Source organism: Etheostoma spectabile, chromosome 24 (assembly GCF_008692095.1).
Source record: "Etheostoma spectabile isolate EspeVRDwgs_2016 chromosome 24, UIUC_Espe_1.0, whole genome shotgun sequence".
In the NCBI taxonomy this organism is placed as follows: domain Eukaryota; kingdom Metazoa; phylum Chordata; class Actinopteri; order Perciformes; family Percidae; genus Etheostoma; species Etheostoma spectabile.
The window spans coordinates 13,898,610-13,921,980 of NC_045756.1; the positions used below are offsets into that span (position 1 = coordinate 13,898,610).

At 41.6% G+C, this 23,371-nt stretch overlaps 4 protein-coding genes across 13 annotated transcripts; 1 reads left to right on the forward strand and 3 right to left on the reverse strand.

Moving 5' to 3' along the window:
* The first annotated feature begins 233 nt into the window (after nt 1-233).
* On the forward strand, nt 234-3,980 carry mdh1b (malate dehydrogenase 1B, NAD (soluble)). Of its 2 annotated transcripts, XM_032506826.1 has the most exons (10): nt 234-481; nt 564-676; nt 776-910; nt 1,615-1,757; nt 1,852-2,020; nt 2,103-2,451; nt 2,542-2,683; nt 3,012-3,187; nt 3,270-3,409; nt 3,532-3,980. In XM_032506826.1, the coding sequence occupies exons 1-10, from the start codon at nt 460-462 to the stop codon at nt 3,592-3,594; spliced, it is 1,452 nt and encodes a 483-aa protein (XP_032362717.1). In that variant the 5' UTR covers nt 234-459; the 3' UTR covers nt 3,595-3,980. The 2 variants fall into 2 exon arrangements, with proteins under 2 accessions (XP_032362717.1, XP_032362718.1); XM_032506827.1 differs by having other exon boundaries at nt 466-676; nt 1,930-2,020.
* Nucleotides 3,893-11,781, reverse strand: retreg2 (reticulophagy regulator family member 2). Its single transcript, XM_032506825.1, has 9 exons — nt 11,528-11,781; nt 10,907-11,010; nt 10,357-10,387; nt 9,914-10,043; nt 9,541-9,625; nt 9,009-9,146; nt 7,889-7,977; nt 7,111-7,246; nt 3,893-6,689 (listed from the first exon to the last, which is right to left on the reverse strand). The coding sequence occupies exons 1-9, from the start codon at nt 11,779-11,781 to the stop codon at nt 5,893-5,895; spliced, it is 1,764 nt and encodes a 587-aa protein (XP_032362716.1). The 3' UTR covers nt 3,893-5,892.
* Nucleotides 11,782-13,478: 1,697 nt separating this feature from the next.
* prkag3a (protein kinase, AMP-activated, gamma 3a non-catalytic subunit) lies at nt 13,479-23,336 on the reverse strand. 9 transcript variants are annotated; one of them, XM_032506829.1, is made up of 13 exons: nt 23,324-23,336; nt 17,376-19,288; nt 17,241-17,280; nt 16,778-17,053; nt 16,642-16,700; nt 16,117-16,177; nt 15,961-16,015; nt 15,746-15,872; nt 15,499-15,664; nt 14,364-14,401; nt 14,095-14,241; nt 13,804-13,995; nt 13,479-13,728 (listed from the first exon to the last, which is right to left on the reverse strand). In XM_032506829.1, the coding sequence occupies exons 2-12, from the start codon at nt 17,391-17,393 to the stop codon at nt 13,879-13,881; spliced, it is 1,104 nt and encodes a 367-aa protein (XP_032362720.1). In that variant the 5' UTR covers nt 17,394-19,288; nt 23,324-23,336; the 3' UTR covers nt 13,479-13,728; nt 13,804-13,878. The 9 variants fall into 9 exon arrangements, with proteins under 9 accessions (XP_032362720.1, XP_032362729.1, XP_032362728.1 ...); XM_032506838.1 differs by lacking the exon at nt 23,324-23,336 and having other exon boundaries at nt 16,132-16,177; nt 16,778-16,859; nt 16,953-17,053; nt 17,376-17,829; XM_032506837.1 differs by lacking the exon at nt 23,324-23,336 and having other exon boundaries at nt 16,778-16,859; nt 16,953-17,053; nt 17,376-17,829.
* Nucleotides 18,008-22,290, reverse strand: cnppd1 (cyclin Pas1/PHO80 domain containing 1). Its single transcript, XM_032506828.1, has 8 exons — nt 22,018-22,290; nt 21,359-21,461; nt 21,028-21,109; nt 20,802-20,922; nt 20,511-20,639; nt 20,357-20,418; nt 20,150-20,267; nt 18,008-20,003 (listed from the first exon to the last, which is right to left on the reverse strand). Exons 1-8 carry the CDS (start codon nt 22,078-22,080, stop codon nt 19,377-19,379), a joined length of 1,305 nt encoding a protein of 434 aa, XP_032362719.1. The 5' UTR covers nt 22,081-22,290; the 3' UTR covers nt 18,008-19,376.
* Nucleotides 23,337-23,371: the final 35 nt, after the last annotated feature.

Consider the following 23,371-nt stretch of genomic DNA (forward strand, 5'->3'; position numbering starts at 1 on the left):
TAACTTACTAAACTATATATATAACAACAATTCTTATTGTGGAAGAAAAATGTCTCCACCGTAATTTTATTTACAGTTAATAAAACCAACATGTGGTGTATTTTAAACCATGGGTCTCACAGTCACCATAACACGTCCTGATATTCTTTTCGTTTTGGGTGTTTCCTACACGGACTCAAATAGGCGCAACATCTATGGTTGCCTAGCAATCAACGTAACTCAAATGTTTTTTTTCCAGGAAGGCGAAGGCACGACCCGCCCTACTTTCCTTCTGATTGGCTAGCACGCGTTGCTTGGTCTGGTTGGATTGGTTAGATTTACGCAAGATGAATGATATTGGTTAGGGTTTGGGCAAGAATGGCAGGGTATGCCAATCAGAGGCAGAGTAAGTTAGTATAGGGCGGGACATGACTTCGCCATCCTAGAGGAAAAGCACTTGACTCCCGGAGATTGGATAGTATGGCAAAATTTGTGCTTGCTGGTAAAGTTTGCTTTTACTCTTTATCTCATATTATGTACACAAAATATCGCAATGCGGATTTTTACAATTTTAACCTCTACAGGTAAAACAGACTGTCCACATTACGCTAAAGCGGAACTATTAGCAGACCGTTTGCAGCGATGTCTGCCAAACTTCAGGATCCAAAAGATCTCAATCCTCCCACGTGAATGGAAGGTATTCTTATTTAAAGTCTCCTTATTTTACAAACCATTAATATAGTTTCCGTGTTACTTATTTGTCACTTCAATTGGACCTCTCACTGGTCTCTGACAGGAATGGCTGGAGGCCACCTGCAAGACAAATGGCTGGAAACACGAGCAGTCCCCGTTGGTCTGGAGGGAACTGGTGGACCACGGGGGGAAAGGGATTATTTTAGGGGACTTCAGTGACTTCCTAGAGCATTGTCAGGTATTTGATTTGATTTATTTTGGATTTAACAGTCAACATAACCCCCCAAAAAAACCATGTTATACTTATTTCCAACATGGTCCTTGGGGTTAGGGTTACATTTTACACGTGACAAAGACAATAACATTTAACATAAGTCATCCAAGGATCAAGAGCATTCTAAAATCCGAAAATCACAGCTCACATAAAATAATCAGTCTACTCTAATTCAAAAGATTGGTTACTCTATTCGATAAAAACGCCTTAACCATATGTCTAAAAGCCCCTCTGGTATTTATAATTTTGAGGGAAAGTGGCAGATTTTTCTACAATGTTATTGCCTACCTATAGAAAAAAAGCACTTCCAGCTGCATTGTTGACTCTGGGCTCTTTACAAGACCGGACACTGGCTCTCATATGAACCATTTTTACATAAGAGTGTAAATATTTGGGAACAGAGCCATTTATGACATAAAATATGATTTGAACTTTAAGTGCTCCACTCTAACATATACTGGCAGCAGACCCTACCCTTTTAAAATCAACTCTACCAATATTTTGCATCACTTGCAGTCTGTTTTCATGTTGAACTGATAATCCACAGTACCGGACAGAACATGCATAATCAAAATGACATTGAATCAGTATCATTTATTATATTTTCAGTATTAAAATCACTTCTCAACTTCCATATGTGCACAATTCTGTAATCAATGGTTGTGTAGGACTACTACAACATCACATCAGACATGTCCACGGATATAATGCTCAGTGTTGCTGCAGAGAATCTGGAGACCAAGATGAATCTCATTGCAGAGGAGCAACATCGTGTCAGACTGGTCAAACCCCTTCACATATGGATCAGCAGGTGGGTTATGAAAGAATCAAAACCAAAGAAAAATGTACAATTTACTTTTTTTTTGTGTGGAACTGTTTCAAGTATGGTGTACGTACATTCCCAGTGCTCTCAGCTCAACCTGCCACTTCCTGATCCCTTATCTGCTCTCTGCTGAGGTGTTCCCCCATGTGTCGGCAATCAGCCTCCACCTACTGGACCTGGAGGGGAACATGGAGGAATTGCAGTGGCTGAGGATGGAGACGGAGGACCTGGCACTCGGTCTGCTCCATCAAGTATGCTACTTTTGAGGATTGTGGCTTTAAGCATATCAGAAGAAAAATAAAACCATCTAACAATATTTTTTTTTCCCCACAGGTGACCATTCACACAGATCTGGAACAGGCCTTCCGAGAGGCGGCTGTCATTCTCCTGCTGGATGAGGGGTGGTCGGAAGACGGTGACAGAGAGAATGAGGAGGAAACGAAGAAGAAAATGGTTAAGGGAATCTCAGACAGGTACAGAGAGTACGGACTACTGATAGACACGATGGCCAACAAGGACGTGAAGGTGATCGTGTCTGGTGACTCTTTTCTGAACCTGAGATGCTCACTTGTTTTGGACAACGCACGCTCCATTGACAGCCGCCAGTTTGTCGCCGTGGCAACTCAACTGGAGAATGAAGCCAAGGCTATCATTGCAAAGAAGCTGAAAGTGAGAACCTCAGGTAGTAAATTCTCTCCCTTCGTACAATTGCATTTCAGCATGGCCACTATTCATCCAAGAGGAATGACCTCTCCCTCTTCTTCTGCTCTAGATATTGCAAATGTCATTGTCTGGGGAAACATCAGTGGTAGTTTCTACATTGACCTGCAGAGGGCAAAGGTTTTCAACTATGCCGGGGCAATCAAAGGACCAGCTTTCTTTTCCCAACCAGCCAAAAGCCTTCTCCAAGAAAGGTTTGTTCCAATAAAAGTAGGATGTCAATAAGTAATACCGGTAAGTACATCTTAGTGTGCTTTAAACACTAGATTAATGGCTTTTCTGATGTTATATACTTTAATGCCGGATTTGTTAACTCCACCCACCTGGCACTTTGCTGGCTAAACAAACAACACAATAAGGGTAATATCAAATTACAAAACTGCCGACCAAACTGTACTCTGCTGTGTCTTCAGTCTGTGTCAATGTTAATTGCACAGTACTGTACTCTGAATGCTCTGATCCAAAGCTCCCTGCACTGGGATATACCGAAAAAAAAGCCACTATTCTCCTTCTGTCTTCCAGGAAATGGTTGGAAACAGACTTTCAAAACTTGGTACGTTGTCAGCGTGCAGCTGTGACTTCAAAGACCCGCCGAGCAGCTGCCATGACGGGGGCCAATGGGGTGCTTGCTGTCCTAAAGGCTTGGAATGGCATTTGTAGTCCAGATGAGGTCTTCTCTATTGGTGTACTTTGCCTAGGTGAACACACAGCACGCCTTTAGACATTGATTTTGGCTGATCTAGCTAGTTTAGATGTGTAATTTGTTATCTTATATTGCAGGGTACCACAATCTCCCAGATGGCATCGTTCTCTCAATCCCGGCAACCTTTACAGACGGTAGATGGTCCGTGCTGTGTGACGTGACCGTTGGAGACGAGTTGAAGGAGAGACTTCAGCTTTCTGCAAGTGAACTCTGGCAAGTATGTCTAGTTACTAAATTAACAAGGGATGTTGCACAACACACATTTTCATCGCTGCAATCTCAGGTTACCATTTCAAAGATGTTTCTAAGTACTAACAGAGGTTTTTTTCCTTTCCCCAGGAAAAAGAACTTGGATCAGAAAATTGCACAATTCTTATAGAGGAGACAGTTGATGGGTGTTAAAAATGTGCATAACGGGCGCCTTGGTAGCTCACCTGGTAGAGCGTGCGCCATGTACGGGGGCTCAGTCCTTGACGCAGTGACATGCAGCAAAGGGCGGCAGGATGGAACCCAACCTGCAGCCCATTCCCCTTCTCTCTCCCCTTTCATGTCTAAAGCTGTCCTGTCAGAAAAATGCCAACAAAATCTTAATTAAAAAAAAAAATAAGTGTGCATATTAACAACCCAGACGTAAAAGGTTAGACGTTGGTTACAATGATCAGGGAAATAATTCAGATAAAAGGCAGTCCTACATCTTAAGTTTGTTTCAGTTTGTTCTTTTATTCTCTCACTTTCACATGTGTTATTTGGCCAGTTTAATGACAATAAATCTTTTCTGCTTCGTGAAACTCGCCCATTGCCGTTATATATTTTTTTTTTACATGTAAAAGATCAAACTGAGTACTTTATGGAAAAAGGAGAAATTAGAAAATATATTCCTTTTTTAAAATTGTACATTTCAGTAAGTGCCTTTTTTATAGTTCAAGAAGCGATATTTTAAGCATAAAACACATTACTAACATACACAAACTGTTAATATACTTCTCGAAATCTGATGGTATCACTTGTCACCCATTTCCCTTTACAGTAGAGCAGTCTTTTTAAAATGAGGACACTTCAAAACTTTTCTTCCCCTCGTTGCTAATTCGATTATAAACAAACTGAATTTATAGGGCTCTTTTAACCTGAAACATTCGTCTGGATTTTTTGTTTCTCACAAATTGTGCAGTACGTTGTCAGTTGACAAGGAGAACTTGAACAGAGCGCTGTTTTTACATGCAGAATATACACGTTCCTTTTTAACATTTCTACACTATACACAAGGAGGCGTTGACTGAAAAAGGAAAGGTTAGTACAAATACAGTGCATTACGACAACTCAGGAAATGGACACACATTCTGCAATGTTATATTCAATTTGTACAACCCACCCTTGAGACGTGGATGCTGAGTGGTTTACAAAAGCAAAACCGGCCTCTTTATACACTTGAGCATGGCGCTAAATTTCCTTTTTGTCACGTTTTCCACAAATTCCCAGCAGCGGCCAGATGCGTTGTGTGTCATTCAATTATCATGTCACTCAAGAAAGCCAGTGAAAAGTAACACTCCTTTGAAAATTGACCTCAAATATTTTTCATGGTAAATACATGCGTGATGCATGGCATGCATGGACTTAACTTTACTACATGTATGACTTGACAATACATGTAACAAATAGATGGGCACAGACGGGCCTATCAACAAGAAGCGTGTCTTTTAACAGAGTTGTAGATAAAGAATAAATTCAATTACATATGGATGTGTGGAATTGAATTCCATTTGCAATTATTGATAAAATTAAGCATCAACCAAAGAGACAAAAATTCAGGACCATTTTCTTTTTATCTTGCCATGTCAAAGTCACTTACGTGTACGGGTAAAGATCTACTACTTTTTAACATCCAACAATGTCAAAGATTAAGTTTCCGTTTCCAGGCAACAAGTGAAAGACCACTAGTGACTGAATGTTTCTGTCAAAACTGTAACCTCGGAGACCTTGGAGGTAAGGATAAAGTGAAGGACAATACTACTGTTTTACTAAGTCTAGCTCGGGGAATAGACAACATGTTCAACCACAATCCACGTGTCATCATTAAAACAATTATCATACAATCATTATGGGCAACTGAAGGGATTCAATTTACTTTAAACTTCCCCTCAGCTTAACAATAAAGTATTATTGAATGACGTTAAATTAAATAATTTATAGCATATATTAATTATTATATAATCCAACATTTCAGCTCTTCATAACACCATCTAGATAAAGACCCTTATGAAAACAAGACGGAAGGGTTATTAAGCGCTCAGCCACGGTGGAAAACCAAGGCGTCATTATTCTGACGTGAGACTGAACGTGGGACAGACTCTCCACTAGGCTGTAAGATATTTGCCTGCTGATTTATCGAGCAAATTTCAACGTTGTTCAACCCCTCTCTATGACAGTTAACCTAACCCGGTTCTGGCCTGACCCTGCTCTCCTAGAACATGATAAACTATCTGGCCCGCAGGCTGAAAAAAAATCACTAATGCAACTGGAGGTTGAACAGACCCTTCTGACGCACCGAGTATCCTCATCCATGCGCCACACAATAACCAACAGTATTAAACGGCAAACTCTTTGATACATGTTTTGTATATAGCATTGTGAATGGATATAATGTAAGTCTAATGTAGAAATAAAAACACAACAGTTGGGGGCAGGGGGAGCAAAACAGGGAAGCTATGACTGTGGTTGATGCTGAGGAGACAGAGGCGTCTCTGCAGCTACCGAGGCTCCTTCCACTGGCTGTCTGTCAGACATGAGGTCCAGCCCCTCAAGTTCACTTTGGTCCAGAAGCTCAAAGTCCTCTTCCTCGGTCGGAACAAGCGTGTCGTCGGGCATCTCCTCTCCGGTGCCGCTTTCTGTCGTAATCGCCTCATCCGGGTCCTGGTCAGCCTCCAGCGCTCCTATTGTAGTAATCATAGTGTTAGCAGTGGTCTCAGTGGGTGGGGTGGAGGTCTCCAGAGCGCCGGGCGGGGTTTCAGTGGGAAGGAACTCGGCCAGGGAGGGCTCCTCGCTGGCCTCGCTGGAGCGCAGCATGGCCGACAGAGTGTTCTGCACCACGGTGGAGATGGCCGTGCTCACTATTTCCTCGCTCAACGCCTCCAAGGACTGTTGTGTATCCCGGGCTACGGCAGCTTCCTTCTCCTCTTCCCCCAGCGTCCCCGCTGCCTCCCCTGCGCCTGCCACAGGCAACATGCCCTCCACACCCCCAGGTGGTCGCCCATGTCCGTTGAAGTGCGTGTTCACAAAGTGGAGCGGAGATGCTAGGTGCTGGATGAGAAGGCTGGCGGGACTCAACGGTTCCTTTTCGGACGGAGCAACGGCCTGGGCTCCGTCGCCCTGGCCGGGGCCTCGCAGGGGGAAGTGGAGCAGGGTGTGGTCGATGGATGGGAACTCCTCAACAGAGGGGAACTCAGGCAGATCCCGCAGGTAGGACTCCTCTGGGTCGCTGTGTAAACTCTGCTGGTCCAGGTCTGTAGTAGAGGTGAGACAGCTTTAAACACAAGCATCAAAGCCAAATATAATTCACAAATCAAGATATTTTTGGTTAAATATGACAGCAATAAAATCCCAAATATAGGTTTACTCAAGTCCAGACTTGAGCTGAACATCCTGTAATTACACAGTCAAAAGAAAACTACTAATGCAATGAACCAGTGAAGTGTGGCAAAGAAACACATCTGCACGCACACTTCCTTTGAAACATCACTGTTCAGCATTGTGGCTCTAATATGAATAAAGTGAACATCAAACATCAGCAATGCTGCCATTGAGTGATGTGTTCTGCTGTATTTTTGAGTTCCTTTGAACTTCCTACCAAGCAAAAAGAAAAAATACCCATACTTCTGTATGGGTATGAATTGATGTGCGACAGTGATCCGAGCGATCATTTACCTTCAGAGACGTCAGTGAGTTGAGGAGTGGTGGCTCTCGACACGGAGAACCCTCCGCTCTCCAAGATGGATGCCTCCTCGTCTGACAACTCGGAGTCTGTGATGGCCATCGCCAGAGCTGTGGTCTTCACATCCACCTGACCAACAAAATCACAGCGTCATACCACTGCCAACACACAAATGCAGCGTCTAAGTTCTAGAGCTGCTCGGTCAATATTGAAATGACGATTATTTAACACTATTACGCATTGTCTTTTGGAAAGATTGTGCAATTATTAAACTTAAAAAAAGTGAAACAAATCAACAGAGTAAACACCTAAAACTGTGACATTTCCCTCCATACTTTTCCCATTTGAACTTTTTTTCCATTCAGAACACAAGACAAAATTGCAAAACAATTACTCTGTCTCTGTGATCACAAAGAGCCAAAATCGTAATCACGATTCAAATTTTGATTAATTGCACACCCCTACTTAGTTCATTCAATAGACACAGCGTATGGACCGCCTACCTGACATTACAGCTACAGCATCAGTTCCTGAATGGAACGGTGTCCTGCACGTGCGTAATGGAATGCAGTCACACTTGAAAAATATATATTTTTGAAGCTATTTACTACACCAAACTGCAGAGATCCATTTTAACTAAAAAAAACAACAACACATTTCCTGCTTCCCACACTACTGTTCCCTGTGTTGGTGTTATGCTGTACACCCTCTCGGAGTCTAAAAAGAAGTGGCAGTGAAACATGGGTTGAGTTTGAAGGTGTGTCTCCATACCGTTGGAGCAAAACAGGACAGCTCCTCCTCACTGTCACTCTCCGTTTCGGCTCTTGGCTCGTCCCCCTCCTCCATCTCCTTCTTCACCTCTGTTAAAACACACACACACACACACACACACACACACACACACTTATAATGGAGAGGAATATGCATTGGCCTTAAGAACTGATTAAAATACAGAATGGCACTCAGGTTTATGCCACATCTTCAGAATGAGCAACAGTATACACTGTACTGTTACACTAGGAGACATGGGGGGGGGGTTACAACTTAAGAGGAAAATTCAATTTGAAACAGCAGTATGCTCGGATCCAATCTCAAAAGTATGTGTATTTTGATTTGCGGGTTTGTTTTGTGGAAAGGTCTTGACAAAACTATCAAACAAAGAATAAATACAATGTCATTTTACAAAAATGTACAAATGGTTTACTTTTTGGAAAAGTACAGAATTGAGGAAGGAGAATGTAAATCTCACCAACGTTATGGTGCTTGTATTGTTTTTTTCTCTCCCTTTCTTAATAGCTTGATAGAGTGGGACTTAAATTGGAGTAGTATTTTGTATTATTTGAAATGATCGGTTTAGTTTAGCGTATTGGATTGTGGACTTGTCTATGGTAAAGACCGGGGGCAGGACTTGACAAGCCTGGGCTTTCTATCCCGTTTTGAATGCGTCACGTTATGTTAAATACATTTTTGTTGTCGTTATTCATTTTGTAAATCGGTCAAAATAAAGATATGGGATCTAGGCATAAATATAACCAGAGTCCTTAATATTCAACATGGTTCTAGTTACACAATTATGTTACATGTGGTGGGAGAAGAAAGGTGTTCTCACTTCATCCTCACATCCCTGTATTAATGTTACATTACATGTCATTTAGCTGACGCTTATATCCAAAGTGACTTACAGTTGCTTTATATGTCAGAAGTCCCACTCTTCTGTATTAAGTGTCTTGCTCAAGGACACATTGGTTGATGTATCGCAGTGGGAATTGAACCCAGGTATCCCACACCAAAAGCATGTGTCCACCATGTTACAAACACAGGCATTCCTTTTAATTTGATGTAATGCGTTAGGCCTAAATCTGTCGCCTGAAGGTGTCACAGTAGCACTCACTCCTCTTGTCGTGCTTGCGGTGCTCGGTTTCTCCCTTCATGCTGTAGTCCAGTTTCATCAGGATAGGCTCCAAGCCGGTGTACATCCTCTGGATCAGCTCGTGGTACACCACCAGGGGCCACAACAGTACGCTCAGGACTGAACAGGTGCACAGACAAAACAGTATCAACTTCTACTTCTACTGCCCTTTTCCTTCACCAGTATCACAACAAGAGTGCCATTCAATAAAAATGATGACATCCATTTTTACAGTTGATGTGATAAATATCCACTTGCTACAAAATATTAAAATACAAGCAGCATGACTTAATGGACTACACCAACAGGATTCCTGTTTACTGAACAGATTACCAGGGAATCCAAAACCACAAGTAAATTTAACTACTCCATTAATCGCTATCCTTGCCTGTTATCACACACACACACACACACACACACACACCCTGTTTGTCAGGACAATGACACAATCCAATGTAAATGCAGGGCTTAGCGCAACAGTTTCTTCATGCCCATTGGGCAAAAGGTGACTCACCAATAATATAGGAGATCATGATCCCTGGTACATAGTGCCCGACCACGGCAAGTACAAGACAGCCACTGCACATCATCACACAGAACTGGGAAACAGAACAAGTGAAGGAAATTAGGCTATTACACCTTCAAGCTGCACAGGGTACAGGATGAGGAAGTGAAAACGTGGCATCTCTGCAGGTGTGTAGTGTGTTTGTGCAGAATGCAGAACCTGCCGAGATCAGACGGATTGCACCGTGCAATGTAGCTATGCCATACTTATTCTTATATACAGTTGCGTACAAGGTGAATTTGCAGTAATTAAAAATTCAAGCATTTAGGGTGTTTGAAATTCCTTTCTTTGTGTGTCAATGGGTAGAATCAAAGCGCTGTACCTTGCCATGGTTCTGCTGTTTGTACTGCAGCATCTCCTGCAGGTACAGGCAGTAAGTCAGGTAGCTTTCAGCCAGGTGGTGGCTGAGCTCAGGAATACTGAGCAGATGCTGCTCCACACTCATTGTGTTACTGTATGCAAACACAGAGAGAGAGAGAGAGAGAGAGAGAGAGAGACAAAACATTTGATAAAGAACAAAAACCTGTACTTGAATGCTTGCAGTGGTAATGTTGATTCTATGTTAATGGAAAGACGGTGAACACGCCCGGTAGCCTAAAATAACTTCTGATGATAACTGAAATTTTGTAAACAAAGACCGACTTCACAAAAAAGCGATTTTAACTGATGCTTTTACTTTCAATTTACAAAATGAAGACACACGAGCAGTGTCATAAAGAAAATCTAACAAGTAATGGGTGTTTATCGTGCACATACACTACATACCTTTGTGCGGCAGGAGCCTCAGCATGTTCAACTGAAAAACAATTAGCACCAGATCATCAACATATGTTTCAGCAAACATTTTAAAGATTATTAAAAAGATTCAAGGAGTTTATGCTTTTGGGCCTTGGAGGATAAAAAAAAAGTATGTATTGTGTTTGATTACATGTTAATGTTGTTTATTATCAAGCAATCGTACACTGGATGGGAATTGGAGATTGATTAGATGGTAAGATTTCCATCAGGTATGCATTACCTGACACATAAGAACACTAACAACATTTTGCTGGTTTTTAAAAAGTGGAATGGTCTTTCAATCAGATTTTTGCTTGAGAAATTCCCACCGTGACAAGGCCCAAACACTGCAGGACAAATACTTTATCTTAAGCAGATAAACGGTCCACACACTGACCCAGTCATAGCAGGCTTCTCTATCTACTGTGATTCCACAAATGTTGATTTTAGTTGGCTCAGCAAAGGTGAACATGTGCTTGGGCAATGAGTGACAAAAGTCTGAGAACTAGGCTGGAATTCCATAAAGGCCTGGCTTTACCGGTAATGATGGGCAACTTGGGCTTCCATCTCTCCAGTAGCATGAGTCCCAGCAGGGACACACTCAACAGGAACAGAGGCCGCAGGGAGGTGGATGACAGGAGCCTGTGGAGACACACAGATAAACAGCCTACCAATGGGCCTGTTCAACACACAAATATAATAAACATACACGTGATGTCAGGAAACACACTTCCAAAGTAAACTAAATAAATACATCTATACAGCACCTCCGTCAGTCGGACCTGTCATTGACATCTGCTTCACGAGGCCTGGGCCACTAAGCATGACATGAGTGTTTGTTAGGAGTAAGGTGAACAAAGCTGACGGGTGTAACTCAAAATAACTCTGGTTGCGTATTTTGTTTATTTTTGTAATGTTTTTGCTGATAGTGTTTAATGCATGACACCCAATTCTCCGGACTAAAAAAAACAATTAAGTTTAAGCTGCCTTGAAAGCTACGTTAGCATTTGGCTAAAGACGTGGGATTAGCTAATTTATCCTGACGTCCACTCGTAACGTCCTCGCTGGTGTTAGCCAGCCTAGCTACTGTTGCTCAATGCAACCTCACTGCGCTGTCAACAATGTGAATTACGTGATTAAACACTGACTCCACGGTTACCAAAATAATGTGTTGAGTGTCAGGGCGACAGAGATGCTGTAGAATGGCCTCTCCCAGACCAACAGCCTCTGCACCCATAGCAGCAGGGGCTCATACTGCGATAGCCAACCCTGAAGACGCTCCCGCAGGCGGACGAGCTCCGGGTTTTCGTCCCCGCAGCTCTGTTCCGATGTCCCTGAAGGGAACAGAGCCTCAAGACCGACAGAAGAGGAGGTAACCGATGGGCGTCTTCTGGCCTCCTCCTCGCTCGCCATGTTTTACCCACTTTGTTATGTTGTTGGGATATCACGGGGTATATGCAAAGAGCAGAGTCAAGTGTGACAGACTTACAGAGAAAGTAAGCTTCCGGTTATTAGTTTCAAAATAAAACACATCGCTCATAAAAATACAAAACACCAACAAGAAACTTAGAGATGTATTTGGTCAACATTTTTAAAAATTTAAGGTGTTTTATCTTCCAAAAAAACTCAAATATAATGATTAGTGATCATTTTAGAGAGGTTATGTCGGGCACTGTAAGTTTATTATTTCTTTGAAGGCAAGATTCATTTCCGTCCTTGTCCTTGATGGTTTCTGGCAACTTGATGTAGCGATACAGAGGGGCGTACGGATCACGTGTTTCCTTGTTTACGGAGAATGGGTTTAAAGCCTACAAAGCCCATCGTACTTATGAAATGTTGCACAAAGGTAAAACACCTGCAAACGCTCTCCCAAACCTACAGCCAGAGACGGTTTCGTTTAGAGGATATTTGCTTATATAAATGTTTTAACCGAAAATGATTGCATATATGCAATAACTTGACATGTAGTTGTAGTTAACATAGACATAATGAAGCCAGTGAGATGGAGGTTGTATTTATCGTTCACATTACTGAGGAGAAAAAATCAAAAACTGATGACTGAGCTGGAATCTAAACCTTCAACCTCGGAGGGCCATGTCAGCATCTTATCATGGTGAGCTATTGTTAACAATTCGATTTTTTTTATCCTATCATTGATGTTAACATTATTGAGGCTACTTAGACATAGAAATAACAGATAATCATAGAATACACTTGATATAGAAATAGACACACAAAAATAGAAGACAAGCACATCCGTATACCTGCTATACGTGTCAATGATTTCCTTCTTTGCCTAATTATCTATTTCTGAGTCTATACATACTATGTGTCTGTGCTCACCGTCTGTGTGACTATTTTTATGTCTATGCTTGGCTTCTATGTCAATGTGTCCATTTATACTGTATATCAAGTGTATTCTCACTTTCTGTGTCTATGTACATGATCACCTGTCTATGTTTATGTGCTTCATTTTGAATGATGACCGGATAATTACAGCGTGTAAATTGATATTAATGCAGTTTGTAGATTATTATTTTGAAGGATCCAACCGGAAGCTGTTGCTTAAATGCAATTCCTCTAACTTGATACTAATGCAGTTGTAGTAGCTGGCCACTAGAGGGCCTGACATCTCATTTTTACCGTTACCTAGATACATTTTGGCTGCACTTAGCTCGTTGACGAGTGCTTTCCATTTAAATGTAACTTATATTACGAAGAAAAAACGATTTGAGCTAATGTTAGAAGTTGTTAAACCCGGCGTGTTATTTCATTACGTTAAGCTGTTAAGGCCACTGCAGTTAATCTCTAGTAACTCAGCTCGTAGGGAGTTGAGTTGGGAACCCAAGGGTCGCAGGTTCAAGTCCCCATGCGGATCAAAGTATGGTGGTGGACTGGTAGCTCGGAGAGGTGCCTGTTCACCTCCAAGGTGTACACCCTCAATACAAGTGCTCTTACTGGCATTATTTATATTGTGTGTATTTTGGTTGGAAGATTTAAGTGTATTTAATTGTAATTGTACTTAATGAACACTAAAGCAATCTTCGGCCATAGTCCACATACTGCATTTATCCAGAAAATGTAGATTGAAAAGACCACACACCTGCAAGTTTTGATACAAATGTTTAATACAGAAATATACAGTGCTGCATACATATTGATCAATTTGATCAAATGCAGCCAATATGGACATTGTGCTTGGAGACTTATAGAGATTCAGTACGTTTTCAAGGTTGGCCCACTGTCCTTTATAGTTACTTTAACACTATTAATCATGGAAGACATGTTCATGATAACAGCAGCACAGCCAGGGGATTTTTCTTCCTTTTGTGGTCTCTCACTTTAGTCACAAGTTGATTTCTGAAAGACATAAGCACGATCTTCTATCGTTCTGCTTGGCAACTACAATGAGTAAAAAAGGCTCGAGAGGCCTACCTGGCTGGGTTCACGGCCAGGAATCAAGCCTACACAGGTGATAAAGGAGAGTAGGGGACCACCTGTCCCCTGGTGCTAGGACAAAAGGGCATCAATACCTGCGGGGGTTAAGACCATGGCCTGCAGCAGGTCAGACAGAGAGATGATGCCCTTCACCACATCAGCCCGGTCCACCAGGACCAGCCGGTGGACCTGAAAATGACAAGGAGAGAACATTCTCCTACATTTTTCAGATTGTCTGATTTCATGAGAAATATTTGAGACCAGACTCATTCAAAGAAAAATATCTACCTCAGCGTTGACTATGCGGTCTATGATGGTTTCCAAGGTTTCATCGGGGTAACACTTGATCACTCCCTCAACAAAACACGAGCGCCTGCGAACGGCCTCCTGCATCGGCATGTCCAGATTGTTGTACGTCTTCTGGGCTGCTAGATTCTGCCGTGGCGTGAACACAGATACCTCAGTGTGGGAGCAGGTGACACCAAAAACTGGTAGCTAAAGAAAAAACTGTAGGGATTCCTCGAGAATTGAAGAACTGTGTAAGACATAATACTTACAATCACATCAAATCTTGAGTAGAGTGACACCACTTTGCCTGAGAAAACAAAATGTTGGACTCCATAATATCAGTGCGAAGATACTTTCTAATAAACTGTATTATGTAAAAGCTTTATTGCAGACACAGGTCCATATTACACATCATACAGTATAAAAAGGAGATTCAAACATACAAAGTAATACCATATTCGCCTACAGGATATACAGGCTATAGCACCCATGTCGTCTTTATCTGGAAGTGTATCTATGTCAGCTTTTCAGAGGACTGTAGGGCTTCAGTTATATGGCTCTCTGACTCGTCCATAAGACACATAAAACTAAACATCTGTTGTCTTAAGAGTGTCTCGCAGGTTGACACTCTAGTGGACACAAACAGCTGACTGGCACTATGCCACCTAGGGACAGCAGTGTAATTGCATCATTGTATGCTACCTTGAGCCTATGCATACCCTTTTGCTTATAGCTCGAGTATGTAGCGGTGTGATGTGCAGAGCACATTGAAAGCCTCCTTATTAGCACGTTAGCTCGAGAATACATTTTACATCGCTCTCGGTCGAGGTCTTTGTCATCGGTCCAGTCATTAGATGTGACATGACCTAAATATTTAGTTTCCTCACACACAGCAAGAGGACTATCTGACCAATAAAAAGGTCGGAATAGTTGATTTCCTGTCCTCATCGCTTCTAACTATTGTTATGTGGCTTTTCTTAGCGTTATACTTTATGTCATAATCAAGGCCATACTAAGAACACATCAGCCCCCACCACTATGTGGACAGAGCAGGACCAGATCGTCTGCATACATAAGATGTTGCCCACGAGACAGCCAGTTTTGAACCTATTTAGCTGATTTGATAATTCATTCATATAAACATTCAATAAAATAGGAGACAAAATACCTTCTTGCCATAGAAATTTTACAAACAATCGTTCACGATTAATTCAGTCAAATGCCTTTGATGCATCAATACAATTTAGGAATACAGATGAATTCTGACCTGTGTACCTGGACACTATCCCTTTAAGAGCATAGACACACAGGTCAGTTATATGCTTTCTTTTGAACCCAAACTGATTGTAATACTCATCAATACTAATAAATACATATCTAATTTTCACATTTTGAAGTGCATACCTTGTTCGTCCACCACAGGTAGTGCAGACACTCGCCTTTCCACAAAAATGGAGAGGGCTTCATATAGTGATGCTGTCTGCTGAACAGTGGCGATGTTCCTGAACGTCCCAATCCCAAGCTCCTGGATCGGCCTTCCGATGAATGGAGGCTTGGGAACTTTTTTCTGCTGAAAAAATCCAAACAACATTGTGAAAGGGACAAAAAGCAGGTTGTGAGGGAGCCATGTGCTAAACATGTGCTTGCTCACAAATATATGGAGAAACTTGAGGATTCTTTTGTGGGTGAGAATGTGCAGGACATTTCCAGACTCTGGATCGATGACTGGCAGCCTGTGGATCTTATATTTGAGTAAGAAATAGATGGCATCAAAGAGGCTGAAAGGGAAAGAGGAGAGGAGAGCCTTTACTGCCAGTTGACTGGAAATCAGTTGAAATAGTTTAGAGGAGTGTAGTGTGCACTCACCTGGCCTCTGGGGAAATACTAATGAGGAAGTGATTGGAACACTGTAAGTAGACATCTAGACAGAAAAAAGAGAGACAGAGAGCTTTCATGGAAATTCACAGAAAAATTAAGGGGGGGGGGGGGGGGGGATATCTGTGATCAGTGTTGGTTATTTACTTTGAAAGGAATCACCTCGCCATGTCTCAATCTTGTGGTTCTCCAGCTCATACATTTGAACCTTTAGAGGGAAAACCCAAACATCAAGTTATGTGTCAGATTACCATTCATTCAAGGAGGTCAAATCCAATATTATTTATAATTGTAGGGCTTTAACACTGCGTTGATTTAGGCCATCTCTGGTTATGTTAAAAAAGAAAGGGATGTTGGACGCCCGGATAGCCCATTTGGTAAAGCGGGCGCCCATATGTAGAGGTTTAGTCCTCGACGCAGCGGGCCCGGGTTCGGCTGCGACCTGCGGCCCTTTGCTGCGTGTCATTCCCCCCCTCTCTCTCCCCTTTCACGTCTTCAGCTGCTCTATCAAAATAAAGGCCTAAAGTGCCCAAAAATAATCTAAAAAAATAATTTAAAAAAATAAAGAAGGGGATGTTAAATAATAATGTCTGATCTATGATATTTATACAATCCTAATAATAAAGATGATCAGGGTTTACATATTGGGTGCTGTAGGGTTGTCATGCTCACCAGAGGGGACTTGTAATAGCAATGGAGGATGTTGATGAAATCCGTAATGGTCAGCATACCTGTGAAATGTTTCCATTATCAGAATTCACAGGGACCAATACTTCACTATGGCTGTTTCAATAAGCTTTCGTCTTACCCACAAATCTCTGCAGCTTGCTGTCCCATAAAGGCGCAGCCCTCAAGCCATTTGCCACCAGTGCAAAAAAGGCCTTTTTCACCTTTTGGATGTCATAACATTTACAGTCAGAGCGGAGATCTACCGGCAAATAAATCCCAATGGTGAAACAAACCCCTGTGCACGAGTTTCTTACTTGCAGTGTGGTATCAAATATGACCAGCTTACAGCTGGTTGGAATGGCATCATAGCAGCAGTGACTTTTCATGAAATTCATGTAGACTGTGGCGTCAGCATCTGTGTGGAATCACATTTTATACTATATATCATAACTGCTGATCACACTACCTGACACAGACATACACACACCTTTAAACAAGCATGAACAGCACTGATCCTTGCACTGAATGTGTACATACAACTCTGCTTATTTGCACATTTACAAAGACATACTGTATAGGTTTGCAAATTATTGTAATCGTACCTTGTTTCTTTATTTCCCGCTTCTTTCCTGGGAGTAACACCTACGACAGAGCAAACACACATGACGTTGTCAGAATAGTTTAAACTCCACAAACAATTTTCTTAAAGTTATATTCAACCCAAAGTAGCATTTCACCTGTGAGGGAGGCTCCATAATTCGGTTGGTGTTTCCATGAAAAAGTTGATTTCAAAGCAGCAATCTCAAACTGCTGGGGACTCCGCTTAGTTTCCTGCCCTTTCCTATGAAGCACTTGGGTCTATATTAGGAGTCTATATACGGTGGTATGCAGGCCAGGGGTAAAAGAAGCTTGCACAAGCTCAGGGGGAGGGACACTGAATAATCTGCCAAAACCAGACATCCGCGCCCCTGTCCCTTTAAAACACCCTCGTCATTTATCTTGCCTTCATGCTGGTTTAAAGGAACGCACTGGCTTCCCTAAAAACACTTACTGCCATCTCAGATCTCATTTTCCTCTATTTATTGGCTGCAATGAGGTTTAGCGCACACAAGGAAGAACTTCAGATATAGAATTAGTCATTGAAGAGGTTTTACAAATCCATTTTACATTAATTATCATGGCCTGTCATCAGGCATACAAAGGCATTACATTGTGGTTTATATGGGCTTCAATCAGTAACAGGTCTTTCAGAGAGGCTTTACATAAAAAAACGTATTGTTGGCGGTCAACTTGTGACGGTAGTGTGCTTCTAACAATGATTTCCCCAGGCTTTAGACTGTTGTTGACAAAGACAATAACTTACAAATGTCAAAGAAATGCATCCTTTATTAGATTCTTGGTTTTTCTACAGATTTGTACAGTATTTGTATTTTACACAATGTACAAAATTAAAGGACTTTGTGCTGTATCAAATTCAGATGCTCAGAACAATTAGACAAAAGGTTCAATTACAAAATAAATGTCCTGGGGACCATGTAGACCTCTGTGGTTAAAAGATGCACGGGGCAATGCCCGACAATAGAGTGAAATGTCCTGCTGCCGTGAAAATGGAGCCAGATGTGCAAATGTCAGACCGCACCCACAAAAAAAACATGGTTCTTAGCCTGTAACATGTTTAGTATGTTCCCTCAAAAACCCCAACCCGAAACCAAATACATATCGCATAAACCGCAGGAGCCCATCCTTTCTGCAGACCTTCCCCATTGGAGAAAGGGAAACTGATCTCTTGAATCTCACCTGGATACACAACCCTGTGACAGAGAAGTGGCTTTAAGGTTATGTGTTGCCACATAGAATCTGGCAATTATTGACAGTAAAGAAAATGAGACTTTTTAGTAAAAATGAACAAAATAAGGAGTTGATGTTATTGATTTCTGTGTGGTCAATGACCGTTACACTGAGGTATGGAGACAGTGTCTCCATTCAAACTGTCCGGTTCCTTTTTTTTTTGAATAAAGAAAAAGGAAAGTTTGAGGACAGGAGGCAATTAATTTGATCCACAAACAGAAACTATTTGGTGTACAATATCAGTGCTTGCTGCATGTGTATGACAAGTGCCCGATGTAAAGCTGCTTATGCATAGATGAAATATAAGTTGTAACCCTAAGCAAATATGGATAAGCCAAAATGACTGTAAGTAAACTGGTTTAGTCCCTTCTTCTCACAGAGCCCAATCACTAAAAACACACTTACTGTGAAACTCAACTTTTAGATACGCTGTGAAAACCTCCACACACACACACACACACACACACACACACTTTCATCAACTTGCCAAGTAGCAAGCAGCTTTAATATTACAGCTGTAATATAGTAACTCAAAACCCATCACAAAAGGCCCTACATCCCAGTCTGAACTTTCAAACAATGATAAATGTGGGTAGCAAAATATTTGGGTTGCAGCCAAGAAAAACTAGCTTCCATTTCTTTGTTTAAAACAAGTTGCAGAGCAACGGACACTATGGCATTTTAGTTGTGGCAAATGGATTCTGCAGCGCTGAGCGATAAGTGAATTTTCAAAATCTCCTCTGTCTGTGGCTAATTACTCTGGCCTTTGCACCTGTACTCTAGATCTGGAAAAGTAACATGACTTGAGGCAGTTGTTGAGTCATGAAATCAGTGTTGGTTTAATTTCCAGAGTCCATTACCACAGCTTGACGGGTGGAGTTTGCCAGTGACTAACCGGGCATGAGCAGAGCTTGGGCTTTGTCGACCGGCAACATAGACTCCGGATGGCAGGAACCCAGCTGTATAGGCGGAGTGTAGCGAGAGTTTAGACCTGGTTCTGGCCATCCAAGGAGGCTGGAAGCCAGCCATGTTGCATGATGGTTATCAAAAGAGCCATGAGCAAAGAGTGTTGAGGTGTTTCTAAGCCTGCATTGAAGAGGACGGAGGGATGCAAGACAACCAGGACAGAAGAAGAAGACAGGAGACCAGGTTTGGGGAGCTTCCATATCAGAATCTGTTTCAGGATGTATGTGACCCATTGAGGCAAGCATGGAGCCCCAGAGACACAATATTGATGTCTGTGAGGATACCGAGGGGGGGCTTTGTCCGTGGTCCTGGCCGGTTTCAATTGCACCGGGCTGATGGTTCAGACTGTTGTTGGCCAGAACACAGGGGGGGAGGTGCAGGGCTGGAGAAGGAGCTTCTGCATTTTGGTTGGAGAGGTCCGGACTGATCTCAGCTGGAGGTAGAAGCAGGGACTGGCTGCTCCGAGAGAGACTGAGCTGGTGCAGCACAGCGCTGGTGGCAATAAGGCCAGCCACACTGGTCAGATAGACGAGGCCGAGCATACACGAAACCTGAAAATACAGTGAGGTTTATCGGATGAGCAAATCTTATAAGTTCACAATTACAATACCTCTAGTTTTGATTATATATTTTTTGTTGCAATGTTTGTGTGGTCTTAAGTAACAACTAGAGGAGAAAATAAAGACATTGAAAAAACCTTGGTAAAGTGCTGATAGATGGCTGTGAGGGCTTGACTCCATGCCGATTGCTCCAGTAGCACACAGAGGTCAGTGTAGGTGAACCAGCCACGCTTCATCCCCTGCCGCTCTGCAATGCTGGATACAGAGGCAAGAGTCAGAAGTACTCCATTTACACTAGCTATGCCACTACAGTGCTGATTCAAAAAGGTTTTTATAATACCAACCTGGTTTCCAGTTGACTTAGTATATCAAATAAGTCATTTGGCTCTGTGAAGAGGCTCCACTCCTAGAAGATACGACACAATGGTTGGGACAAAGACCATGAACCAAAATGCCAATGTGAGAACATTTTATCTGCTAACGCACAAACACACTTACAATGGCATTCAAGAAGTTCATCTCCAGGTTATTGACAGTTTTGACGTCCAACTTCCCAGCCGCTCCCCACTCATCGTTGAAAACCTCTTCTTCCTCCCCTTCATCGTACAGGTACTTGCTAGCAACCATCTAATTAAGTGTGAGAGTTCAGTGGATTTGTCAATGTAGTATTCTTATGCTCACAGTCTGGGAACAAAAGTATCAATTTACAATGCTTCCTGAAATGAGCGCCAACAATGCCAGAAATACCATTGACACATATGGAATGACCTATGAACCTAACACACATACCATGGAGATCAGGAAGAGGTCAGAGGAGGAGATCTTTTGTAGGTATTCAGGGTTTCTATGTCGGAGCCTTTCTATGTAAACTAGAGCCAGCATCATGGCACATGGTGAAATGCAGGCCTCCCTAAAGCAAAAAAAAAATTAGTTTTAGATGTATGACTGGCAGTGCAACATTTGGTTCCTATAAAATATATAATCTATGCATACATGCATAATACAAAGTACAAACCTGGAAACATGAGCAGCATACTTCTTCTGAAGCTTTCGTATTGGGCTTGGGGCAGACTTCTGGAAGATTTCAACAGCGATATCTAGAGTGACAGTAAGTAAAAACAAAAGTTCACTTGTGTGCATACACAATCCATTTGGGTTTAGAATCTAATGTGTAACAGTCAGGTCACATACGGGGACTTCCTCTTTTGTTGACAGTGACTTATAACAAGTCAGGAAAAAAAAAAAAACTCGCACATCCAGTTTTTATCACTAAGGTGAGACGGGGAGGTGCTTTAGTTCTATGTTTACCTAGCTAGTTTAACGCTAAATGCTAACATTTAACTCACCTGTAACAGGGCAAGAGAGGCCATCTAAAGAAACGTCTTTGTCCAGGCCATAATACAGTCGCTTTCTCACACGTTCACTCAACTTCTGGTGTCCTGGAAGAAACTGCAAGAAGAACAATGTTAAGTTAGCTAGCTAGCTAGCCAGCTCGCTTAACGTTACGTAAAACCCTGCCTTCAAACAAAACAATATGCTCAGCACTAATTTTACTAAGACGCACATTTAAAATGCTCCCATTAACACTAACGTTTCGTGAGTTTACAGCTAGCTAGGTTAGCTAGCTGATTAAAACTACTAACCTAGTTATATAGCTAGGCTAAGGCCCGTAACGATAGATTGTCAACGGAGTGAGCACAACATGACAGTTACGTTAGCTAACAAAGTACTAGCCTTAGGAGCTAGCGTTACTTAACGTTGTTTTTAACAACACATGATTTATTTTGAATTGGCAACATTAGATAGCTAGTCAATGTAACTTAAATAGGCCGTAACTAGGTAACGTTAGGTATATTCCTGGGCAGCATATTCGAAATTCAAACAAGAGACCCAATGTTAACTTAACTGGCTGACATATCCGTCAACTAACGTTAGCTTAGCTAAAGCGCCTAGCCTTAGCTTCCGTACTTTGAGGACCTAGCGTTGTCGTAACTCAAAAACATACCGTGAACTCCTGGAAGTCCGAAAACTGAAATGTCTTTTCGTTAAATAAAGCGTCGAAATCCATATCTACTATAGATTAAACATGGGTCCGCCCAGTGTTAAAAAGACGACTGTTTGGCCTGGCCCCCGTCTGACAAGAAACTGCTAGCTAGAGCTCAGACAGCAACACGCCCTGCCTGACATGGGACACTTCTCTAAACGGCAGCTTGCATCAGTTCATTACCGCCATCTTCTGGTGTTAGTTGAATATGGATTAATAGTCGTGGATCCACCACTGGAGTCAGGCACATGCACAAAAATAATATCTGCTTTTAAACCCCCCCTACTCTTTCTCACTCTGTCAATCAGGTTCTTCAAAGCAGATATCTTTCTTATGATACATAAGAACACATTAAGGTTCTTAACTGTACACAAACACAAAAAGGTTTTCAGGTAAGGTTCGTCAAATTTTAACCAATTCCATCTTGTTTCCCAAACACTAACAAATTTGGCGTATTTCAGTACGTTAATTTTCTTTTATTTAAACGTACCCTGCATTATAGTCTATGGCCCATATTTAATATCTGTTCGTATATAGTTACTCTTTCTAACTAGTCAGCACTCCCGGCCCTGTAGGTAGGTTTAGCAATGCGAGACTATTCTTTCTAAAAGAAAACAGTTCTGTTCTCATGTTCCTTAAGCCTTCCCAGGTCAATAGTCGTCTGGAATTATGTCGTTAATTGTCGTTCTTTATATTTTCTTTTAAAAATGGTTGGACTGGAACTTTTAATGTATGAATTTCACAGACCGGAAAACATGGGGAAAAACACTAACTTTTATTTTGAAGACAAAACATAATATTTACAAAATGTAATAATCATTGACAATACCATTTGAGGTAGGTATAAAACATCAAATGATTGCAAATTCTTATCCATAAATTGTATATATGGTTATATATACTTAAACATCACACCGAGTGAGAATAATGTTGGTTTTATGGTACATCTTTTTCATGGCCATAAGTTTGGCCTTTTTCCTGCAGAAAAAGCAGGTCTAGCAGATAACCTAGCTCCATTACATCCATGTACCAGGTCAAAATGTTTGCCAAGTACAGGCAGTCATGGACTGTAGCACTTTATATGTAAATTATTTTTAAACAAATCACATGCTTGGCAATTTATACCTTTACTTTTTGTGTGTTTATTAATCCTTGACAATTAAATAGAAGACACAGTATAACAAGCAACACACCCCACTTTACCGTAGTGATCAAAAAGTATAAATACACCTTAAATATAAATAACTGGAGCTCAGACATCGACAACCAAAAACTTGAAGAAATAAAAAAAGATGAATAAAATCCCTGACAGTTT

Bases quoted from the DNA above. Each gene is read 5' to 3' on its own strand.
- mdh1b (XM_032506826.1), top strand. From the start codon at position 460: ATGGCAAAATTTGTGCTTGCTG. The intron at 677-775 runs GTATTCTTATTT...GGTCTCTGACAG, and splicing joins TCCTCCCACGTGAATGGAAG to GAATGGCTGGAGGCCACCTG. The intron at 3,410-3,531 runs GTATGTCTAGTT...TCCTTTCCCCAG, and splicing joins CTGCAAGTGAACTCTGGCAA to GAAAAAGAACTTGGATCAGA.
- retreg2 (XM_032506825.1), bottom strand. From the start codon at position 11,781: ATGGCGAGCGAGGAGGAGGCCAGAAGACGCCCATCGGTTACCTCCTCT. The intron at 10,388-10,906 runs GTAAAGCCAGGC...ATTGTTTTTCAG, and splicing joins CAAGTTGCCCATCATTACCG to TTGAACATGCTGAGGCTCCT. The intron at 7,247-7,888 runs GTATGGAGACAC...TTTGTTGGTCAG, and splicing joins TGTCCTGTTTTGCTCCAACG to GTGGATGTGAAGACCACAGC.
- prkag3a (XM_032506829.1), bottom strand. The intron at 16,016-16,116 runs GTAAATAACCAA...TTTTCTGTCTAG, and splicing joins GCGAGGTGATTCCTTTCAAA to ATGTCTACTTACAGTGTTCC. The intron at 14,402-15,498 runs GTATGCACTTCA...TTGTTTTCTCAG, and splicing joins ACCTGTGGTGGACGAACAAG to GCAAAGTGGTGTCACTCTAC.
- cnppd1 (XM_032506828.1), bottom strand. From the start codon at position 22,080: ATGGATTTCGACGCTTTATTTAACGAAAAGACATTTCAGTTTTCGGAC. The intron at 20,640-20,801 runs GTATGTGTGTTA...ACACTTAATTAG, and splicing joins ACCTCTTCCTGATCTCCATG to ATGGTTGCTAGCAAGTACCT. The intron at 20,419-20,510 runs GTAAGTGTGTTT...CGTATCTTCTAG, and splicing joins TGAACTTCTTGAATGCCATT to GAGTGGAGCCTCTTCACAGA.